A 10,000-nucleotide genomic window follows, 5' to 3' on the forward strand; every position below is an offset into this window, starting at 1 on the left:
CTTCTTGAAGGGCAGTGTCATGTTGTCCAGAAGCACGTCTGTGGTCACTTGAATACCGGTAAAGTCAATCACTTGATCGGCTGTAATGAGCTTGACGTTTTTGCAGTGTATTAAACCAGTCCTGCCCCTTAGGAATCCAATATACCACTCTTTCGCCTTTGAATTTCCCACAGATCTAACGGTCTGCTTTGATAAGAGACCCACTGTGTCTCCCTTGAAGTACTCCAGTAGGTAGTCTACACGTGGCTGACGGAGAACTGACTTTAGAGCTACACCGTACCATTTTATGTTCACAGGTCTGTCTTTAAATTTGGAAATATCTGGATTTTTTTCTTCGCGAATAGAGGAGTTCCTTGACATTTCAGCTTCTTTTATTTGACTTGTCTTCTTTGAATTGCGCTTGTCACATCGAATTGGTGCCACAGGAGGAGAAGGGACCTGGAAAACAGCAACAGTTGAAGACCTTAACTCTGCCACTTGCAGATCTACCTCAAAAGAACTCATGTCTTTGCTGTTCGCGCAAGATAAGGCCACTGGTAAATGCAAAACCGTCCCTATTTTGAGTTTGCTTTGCCTCACTTCTTTCACCTTGTCCTCATGTCGGATTTGAAACGGAGAGCCTGTGAGGCTAACAGTGATAAACAAGTCATGCAGGTTGTCATTCCTAAGGCGATGCATTCCCCACAGCTGCAGCACCAGTGGCGGCAGATGCTTGTTTCCTCTACAAATATCTGTAAAGGGAAGCTTTGGCGGTACTTCTTCATGACAGCACACGACTATTACAACCTTAAAAGTTGGATGGATGTACCTAGGTCCATAAACGGCAACTGTGATTTGGCGGTGAAGGTAATCCCAGACTGATGTAGCAGGAGACTGAATGGCAGAAGCTTCAGCGACTGCTATCACATAAAAATGTGTCTTCAGGTGCTGGACTTTCATGTGCATTGTGTTTTTTAAAACATCACAATTATCTACACTGATATAAGGGCCCTCTCTTTTGCTAGACATAAGGCCAAACACTGTGGTGAAACCCTGACTAATTGGGTCACTTCGCACCTCTCCAGACAGCTTAATCCTTAAGGAGATCGTACCCTTTGTGTTGATATTACTTAGCACTACTTCCAAAAGTGGACTGATAGTTGTTGTGTAGTTGTTATTGAGTCCAGGAGGAGGGTCCAGCATTGCCTTCAGTGTTACTTCCTGTACTTCACCAGGAGCAATATGGCCTTCTGGGAAATGTATACTAATGTCAGAGTCTGGCAGCTGAACTGAGCCTCCAGCATTGCCAATCTTGCAGATGACCTGAAAGTCTGTAGCCTGAGTCTGAGCCCATCCAGGACTTTGGCTCATCAGGTTTAGGTCCAGGCATGAGCGGGTTAACTGCCTGTGGCTCAGCCAGGCCATCTTATAGGCTTCTCTGTCATTTTTTAGCCACTCGAAATCAGGGTGTAGGACGGTCTGGGGTGGTCTGAAGCTGTTTACCCTCTTTGGCACTTTTCTTTCAAATTCATCAAGAATGTCTGTGGCACTCCTCCATCTCCCAGATCTGTTGTTAGCTTTGTTTTTCTTCTCCAGGTAGTTGCCCTCATCTGAGGATGTGCTAATGCTGTCTGTATTGTCTGTTTGCAGGTGGTTTGCAGTACTTGAATATGTCTTGGCTGCGTTGGAAATAAGCTTATCTTTGTTGGTGTGTACAATGTCATCTAAGAAAGGGTTTGATTCTGACAGCTTGCTCCAAAAGGGGTTTTCTGTTGACGTATGCTTCTCTATCACTTGAGATGCCTTTCCACCTATTAAAAATGTCACATGTCAGTAACTCATCTTTATAAACAATTTCTGATTGTATTTCTTACAATTTAGAGAATTAGTTTTACCTTTCAGAATTTCACCACTCAATGTATTTTCATCCAGATCAATCAGTGTACCCTCTGACCTACTTCGCAGGAGACTACCCGCACGAGGAAAGCAGTTTGCTCTTCCAGCCGCCATATTTTCATCTGTAATGTCATGCTACAGCATATTATCTTGAAAGGTTTCCCTTAGTTCTGGAAGAGAGTCAAGCAGCAAAACCAGATTTGTTTTGTTGTTTACTGCCCTAGGACCTAAAAACTAAATGCTGTAAATGTTCTAATTCAGACTCTTATTCAATTACACAGTCTCTAAAAGTCCCTGGTACATGGTCTACAAAAGAAAACTAACAGCTGGGTCTTAAATTAGATAATTAGTGCCAAGCCAGTAGAGAAAATCCTCAATCAACACCAATTGGTCCCAAACCTTCAGTAAATGAAAAAGTGCGCTGTATAACCATTACACCCAGAAAAAAATGTGTTCACCAATAGCCTAAGTAGCACAAAATTAATATAACATTTATGTCTGTGACGAGTGCATACAAATATCTAACCACAACCGTGTTAATACAGAATGGAGGTGTCCAAAATGTTTCAGTAAATACTCGGAGTGGTCAATCTCAATCGTGATTGTTTTTTTATACGATTTTAAATCAATTCATAATATTTTTTTAAATCTATAAAAAATATTACAAAACCATTTTTAAAGATGTTTTTAGCTATCTTCATGCTTAATTCCATCATTACATACATCATGAGCCAGGGGCTTTTTTAACCCGTTTTAAAACGTTTATTATTATTATTATTATTATTATACTAGATATTATATTGTGTGAGTCAGTTTGAATCAAGAATTGTGTTGAATTCAGTTCAGTTTCAGTTTATTTCAAACATGCATACAATACAATGTAATGTATCACATATTTCCGGTTGTTTCATTACAGCACGTCCGAAAAGGAGTAGAAAGAAGCTGAGCTTATTTAATCCTACCCCTTTTCATGTTTTAGCAATTTTATCCCATTTCCATGTTCTCTATAACACACGGTGACAAACTAATAAATAAATAAATAAATAATATATCATAGTAAGTAAACAAGTATTAAATACATAAATAATCTTTATCTCAAAAAAAGTGTTCAAGATCCATCCATCCATTTACTACCGCTTATGTGTACTCTGTGAACACCTGTAGTTTGAACTGTCTTTTAAACTAAATCATACGGTGCTTTGTTTGATTAATCAATTCCATAATTTAATTCCATCCGTCCATCCATCCATCCATCTTCTTCCGCTTATGCGAGGTCGGGTCGCGGGGGCAGCAGGCTAAGCAGGGAAACCCAGACTTCCCTCTCCCCAGCGACTTCGTCGAGCTCTTCCCGGAGAATCCCGAGGCGTTCCCAGGCCAACCGGGAGATATAGTCTTCCCAATGTGTCCTGGGTCTTCTCCGTGGCCTCCTACCGGTTGGACGTGCCCTAAACACCTCCCTAGGGAGGCATTCAGGTGGCATCCTGACCAGATGCCCGAACCACCTCATCTGGCTCCTTTCGATGTGAAGGAGCAGCGGCTTTACTTTGGGCTCCTCCCGGATGGCAGAGCTTCTCACCCTATCTCTAAGGGAGAGCCCCGCCACACGGCGGAGGAAACTCATTTCGGCCGCTTGTACTCGAGATCTTATCCTTTCGGTCATGACCCAAAGCTCATGACCATAGGTGAGGATGGGAACGTGAATCGACCGGTAAATTAAGAGCTTCTCCTTCCGGCTCAGCTCCTTCTTCACCACAACGGATTGGTACAACGTCCGCATTACTGAAGATGCCGCACCGATTCGCCTGTCGATCTAACAATCCACTCTTCCCTCACTCTTGAACAAGACTCCTAGGTACTTAAACTCCTCCACTTGGGGCAGGGTTTCCTCCCCAACCCGGAGATGGCATTCCACCCTTTTCCGGGCGAGAACCATGGACTCGGACTTGGAGGTGCTGATTCTCATTCCGGTCGTTTCACACTTGGCTGCGACCCGATCCAGTGAGAGCTGAAGATCCTGGCCAGATGAAGCCATCAGGACCACATCATCTGCAAAAAGCAGAGACCTAATCCCACGGCCACCAAACCGGAACCCCTCAACGCCTTGACTGCGCCTAAAAATTCTGGCCATAAAAGTTATGAACAGAATCGGTGACAAAGGACAGCCTTTACGTAGTCCAACGCTCCCTGGAAATGTGTTCGACTTACTGCCGGCAATGCGGACCAAGCTCTGACATTGATCGGAGACAGTCCGATACCCCATACTCTCTGAGTAACTCCCCACAGGACTTCCCGAGGGACACGGTCGAATGCCTTCTCCAAGTCCACAAAGCACATGTAGACTGGTTGGGCAAACTCCCATGCACCCTCAAGAACCCTGCCGAGAGTATAGAGCTGGTCCACAGTTCCACGACCAGGACGAAAACCCCACTGTTCCTCCTGAATCCGAGGTTCGACTATCCGGTGTAGCCTCCTCTCCAGTACACCTGAAAAAACCTTACCAGGAAGGCTGAGGAGTGTGATCCCACGATGGTTGGACCACACCCTCCGGTCTCCCTTCTTAAAGAGAGGAACCACCACCCCGGTCTGCCAATCCAGAGGTACCGCCCCCGATGTCCACGCGACCCTGCAGAGTCTTGTCAACCAAGACAGCCCCACAGCATCCAGAGCCTTAAGGAACTCTGGGCGGATCTCATCCACACCTGGGGCCTTGCCACCGAGGAGCTTTTTAACTACCTCAGCAACCTCAGCCCCAGAAACAGGAGAGCCCACCACAGATTCCCCAGGCCCTGCTTCCTCATAGGAAGACGTGTTGGTGGGATTGAGGAGGTCTTCGAAGTATTCCTTTCACCTATCCACAACATCCACAGTTGAGGTCAGCAGAACACCATCCGCACCATACACGGTGTTGATAGTGCACTGCTACCCCTTCCTGAGGCGGCGGATGGTGGTCCAGAATCGCTTCGAAGCCGTCCAAAAGTCGTTTTCCATGGCTTCCCCGAACTCCTCCCATGTCCCAGTTTTTGCCTCCCCAACCGCTAAAGCTGCACACCGCTTGGCCTGTCGGTACCTGTCCACTGCTTCCTGAGTCCTATGAGCCAAAAGAACCCGATAGGACTCCTTCTTCTGCTTGATGGCATCCCTCACCGCTGGTGTCCACCAACGGGTTTTAGGATTACCGCCCCGACAGGCACCAACTACCTTGCGGCCACAGCTCCAATCAGCCGCCTTGACAATAGAGGTGCGGAACATGGTCCAGTCGGACTCAATGTCCAGCACCTCCTTTGTGACATGTTCTTCTTCCGGAGGTGGGAATTGAAACTCTCTCTGACAGACGTTCCCAGCAGACCCTGCGTTTGGGCCTGCCAGGTCTGTCCGGCATCCTACCCCACCATCGCAGCCAACTCACCACCAGGTGGTGATCAGTAGAAAGCTCCGCCCCTCTCTTCACCCGAGTGTCGAACACATGAGGCCGCAAATCCGATGACACAATTACAAAGTCGATCATGAAACTGCGGCCTAGGGTGTCCTGGTGCCAAGTGCACATATGGACACCCTTATGTTTGAACATGGTGTTTGTTATGGACAAACTGTGACGAGCACAAAAGTCCAATAACAAAACACCACTCGAGTTCAGATCCGGGCTGCCATTCTTCCCAATCACGCCTCTCCAGGTTTCAATGTCATTGCCAACATGAGCGTTGAAGTCCCCCAGTAGGACAAGGAAATCACCCGGGGGAGCACTTTCCAGTACTCCCTCGAGTGTACCCAAAAATGGTGGGTACTCTGAACTGTTGTTTGGTGCGTAAGCACAAACAACAGTCAGGACCCGTGCCCCCACCCGAAGGCGGAGGAAGGCTACCCTTTCGCCCACCGGGTTGAACTCCAACGTGCAGGCTTTTAGCCGGGAGGCAACAAGAATTGTCACCCCAACCCGTCGCCTCTCACTGCCGGCAACGCCAGAGTGGAAGAGAGTCCGGCCCCTCTCGAGATAAGTGGTTCCAGAGCCCTTGCTGTGCGTCGAAGTGAGTCCGGCTATATCCTGCCGGAACTTCTCCACTTCGCGCACTAGCTCAGGCTCCTTCCCCCCCAGTGAGGTGACGTTCCACGTACCAAGAGCTAGCTTCTGTAGCCGAGGATCGCCAAGTGCCTTGCCTTCGGCTTCCGCCCAGCTCACAGCGCTACCAACCTCTATTGCCCCTGCTATGGGTGGTGAGCCAATTGGAGGGGTGACCCACATTGCCTCTTGGGGCTGTGCCCGGCCGGGCTCCATGGGAACAGGCCCGGCCACCAGGCGCTCGCCATCGTGCCCCACCTCCGGGCCTGGCTCCAGAGGTGGGCCCCGGTGACCCGCGTCCGGGCGAGGGAAATCTTGCTCCATGATTTGTCTTTTTCATAAAGGTATTCGAGCTGCTCTTTGTCTGATCCCTCACCTCGGACCTGTTTATCCCCCGGACAACATATCTCCTAGGATCATTGGGACACGCAAACTCCTCTACCACGATAAGGTGGTAGCTCACAGAGGAGCATAATTTAATTCCACATACGGATATGCTAAAGGTGTCAGGTGTTGTCCTGGCATACAAATGTTATAAATGTAATCTTCCTCTAAGGTTATACTTCTCTTTTGTTGAGAAGAATTGCTGTACATTCTTGGGTAGCAGGTTGTACTTTGCTTTAAACATAATTTTAGCTGTTTGCAAATGCACCAAATTGTTGAATTTCAATATTTCTGATTCAATAAATAAAGGGTTTTTTGTTCTCTATATCCAGCATTAGGTATTATTCTAATTGATCTTTTTTGTAACACAGTTATTGAATGAAGCACACTTTTGTAGTTATTTGCCCATATTTCTGTACAAAGACTCAGATATGGTAACACTAGTGAGCAGTAAAGAATATGAAGTGATTTTTTTGTCTAAAACATGTTTTGCTTTATTCATTATTGATGTGTTTCTTGTTACTTTATGTTGTATATTTTTTACATGAGATTTTCAGTTCATTTCATCATCTATTATTACTCCCAAAAATGTGTTTTGTTTTACCCATTCAATATCAATCAATCAATGTTTACTTATATAGCCCTAAATCACTAGTATCTACTCCATCTATTCGTATTTGTGTTTGACTTTCTCTTCTACCGTTAGAATCGTGTTGAATCGAGAATTGATTGTGAATGCAATCGTTACTCCAAGAATCGGAATCAAATTGCATGTTGTTAAATGATTCCCTCATTTTAGGTTTGAGTTATAAATTACAAATCCAATTAGTATAATGTGTAATAATAATCTAAGATTTTATCATTAATCCCAGGTTTGGGATCTTTCTGTGTGGAGTTTGCATGTTCTCGTCATGACTACGTGGGTTCCCTCCTGGTACTACGGCTTCCTCCCATCTCCAAAGACATTTACCTGGGGATAGGTTGATTGGCAACACTAAATTGGCCCTAGTGTGTGAATGTTGTCTGTCTATATGTGTTGGCCCTGCGATGAGGTGGCGACTTGTCCAGGGTGTACCCCGCCTTCTGCCCAAATGCAGCAGAGATAGGCTCCAGCGACCCCTCCACAACCCCAAAAGGGACAAGCGGTAGAAAATGGATGGATGGAATTAATTATTTTTATTCTATGTATAGGGCCAATCAAAAAAAACGCTGAAATTCAGTTTTGTGGACAGCGGATTAGATTAATTCAAATATTTGAACCAATTAAACATATACAAAACTAACCTAGCCAAGTATTAATTGAGTAGGATAATGCTATGTAATTAATAAAAGTAAATATGAATAGAGAATACAAATTAGACCAGATAATGAATAGTAGAAAAAAGATAAGATTTGCATATCTAATTTGTTAAAGGATGTTTTTGATTAATCACAACTTCACTCCACGCGTCAGCTATGGCCCTAATGATACTACATGTCTAAGAGTGGTAACATACAGTTTAACAACACATCCACGGTATTCTTTAAGTTGTTGTTTTATTTCTCAGTATTGTGAACCTCTGTCTGTCTTGCAGGGAAACACTACCCAAGTAGATAGAATAAAGGCCTGAGCCTCCCATCTGTCACTAGTTAGAGTAAAACAGATTCATACCTTGTCACAGTGACTGAGTCATTGATGATGTTTTTGTACGCCAGCGCACAAAAACAGGTTGGTCTTGTCAGGTGTATAAGACAGTTTTTTCTATGCGTCTTGTCAGACAAGTGTCCATACTACAAATCTGTCAGATTTAATCATTTTAATTGTAACATACTTGAAATATACTGTATATTTATCACTATCTTAGTTCACACCTGAGCAGCACGTATGTATTTAAAATGGACAAAAGTAGAGCTGCAATGGACACCAGTATCACTGTCACAACAAGTGTGTTTGTGTAGTTGTTACACATTAATGACTCCCTTAAAGCACACTGCCGCTCACTTCTTATGGTCACAAATAGAAGTATAAAAAACGTTAGAATTCGATCAAAACCAGCTCTCACCGTTGGCATGAGATGTTTGTAGTTCTGTTCAGGCACACAGTCAGGGAAAGAGACATTTGACACTGTTTCTGAAGATGTGTCCTCTTGCTCGCATTGCCGCTGTGTGCTCACTCGCCGAGCATGTTGGGAGTGACTGAGTTTGAAGTGAGGGTGGGCGGACCCTTCTTAGATTTGGTTGTATCGATACCAAATTGGTATCATTGTCTGATCGATACAAACGTGATATTTTCGCGGTATTCTTATTTATTTGATTTAACATTTACAAATATTTACATGTTTTATGTTGTTGTTGTTTTTTGTATATATATATATATTTTTTACAATATGTCTTGTTACAAACTTTTGTGGCAAAAAGTCTAAATATTTGAATGAGAGCTAAACATCGTTTTTGCAATTGTTAAGTTGTTTTACATTACACACACTGTACATATACAAGCATACATACACTTGTGCATACAATCACGTTTAATCAAACATATATCAACGTTCTTGCCTTACGGGAAACTGGGTAAGATGTGGCACATGGACAAAGCTTAACCTATTGTTACCATAACAATCTACAAGGTTAATATAGTGGGCTTCTCTTTCTTCCCCTCCATTTACAGTTTCTGCTTTCTTTTGTATTTCAAGTAACCATTGCATATATGTATTGTTGCATTTGAACAATTGTATTGTTGATAATCGAGGTAATTGTTATCATTCATTATCAATAGTGCTATTTTATCAGTATTTGAATTGCTTCATTTGTAGTGTAATAATGTTCATTGACATTTCTGTATTATTATTTATTTTACTAACTGCTTCTTTGCTATCACTTTTACCATCATATTTGTACATACCCTGTTTGTTGATATTGTTTTGTTGTTGTTGTTAACGTTATTGTTTTGGTTGCTGTTGTTGTCTCGCTGTCTTATCAGAACCAGAATCAGAAATACTTTATTAATTCCTGAGGGGAAATTAAAATGTATCACCCTTTTGTCCCTGCAATTTCCCCCTCAGTCTTCCTTTTTTCTATTTCTAGCCCCTCATGGTCTGACCTGGCTGCACGAAATAATGTTTAACCTGCTGGGTTGAATATTCAACCCAAATGCTGGGTCAAATTAATTACTATCCTGGGTTGTTTCAACAATATTATTTGTTCTGTAAAATATTGTGTATAGTATTTGTATGTATGTTTAGGTTTGGCAAAATACAGTTTTACAAAAAAATATTGATATACAAATACCATACATAAATGCATTAAAGTTGGATATTTTTACACTATCTTTTACTGCGCAGTTGCATTTTACAATATATTGTTAAAGGGCTTCACGGTGGCAGAGGGGTTAGTGCGTCCGCCTCACAATACGAAGGTCCTGCAGTCCTGGGTTCAAATCCAGGCTCGGGATCTTTCTGTGTGGAGTTTGCATGTCCTCCCCGTGAATGCGTGGGTTCCCTCCGGGTACTCCGGCTTCCTACCACTTCCAAAGACATGCACCTGGGGATAGGTTGATTGGCAACACTAAATTGGCCCTAGTGTGTGAATGTGAGTGTGAATGTTGTCTATCTGTGTTGGCCCTGCGATGAGGTGGCGATTTGTCCAGGGTGTATGCCGCCTTCCGCCCGATTGTAGCTGAGATAGGCGCCAGCGCCCCCCGCGACCCCA

General features: G+C 43.8%; 1 protein-coding gene and 1 long non-coding RNA gene across 3 annotated transcripts in view; one reads left to right on the top strand and one right to left on the bottom strand.

Annotated features, from left to right (window-relative positions):
* Nucleotides 1-8,489, bottom strand: part of LOC133562073 (metastasis-associated in colon cancer protein 1-like) — a 10,294-nt gene extending 1,805 nt beyond the window's left edge. The window contains exons 1-3 of one of the 2 annotated variants that reach the window (XM_061915909.1): nt 8,356-8,489; nt 1,875-2,045; nt 1-1,790 (exon numbers count right to left, since the gene is read on the bottom strand). The exon at nt 1-1,790 is cut by the window's left edge and continues 222 nt beyond it. In XM_061915909.1, the coding sequence (XP_061771893.1) occupies nt 1-1,790; nt 1,875-1,989 (1,905 nt within the window). In that variant the 5' untranslated portion in view covers nt 1,990-2,045; nt 8,356-8,489. The remainder of the gene's footprint in view (nt 1,791-1,874; nt 2,046-8,355) is intronic. The other variant, XM_061915911.1, reaches the window with a different exon arrangement.
* The window catches only part of LOC133562075 (uncharacterized), a 35,829-nt gene that overhangs the window by 7,345 nt on the left and 18,484 nt on the right, over nt 1-10,000 (top strand). The gene's annotated exons all lie outside the window — the stretch shown is intronic.

This window comes from Nerophis ophidion, linkage group LG11 (genome assembly GCF_033978795.1).
Source record: "Nerophis ophidion isolate RoL-2023_Sa linkage group LG11, RoL_Noph_v1.0, whole genome shotgun sequence".
NCBI classification, from domain to species: Eukaryota; Metazoa; Chordata; class Actinopteri; order Syngnathiformes; family Syngnathidae; genus Nerophis; species Nerophis ophidion.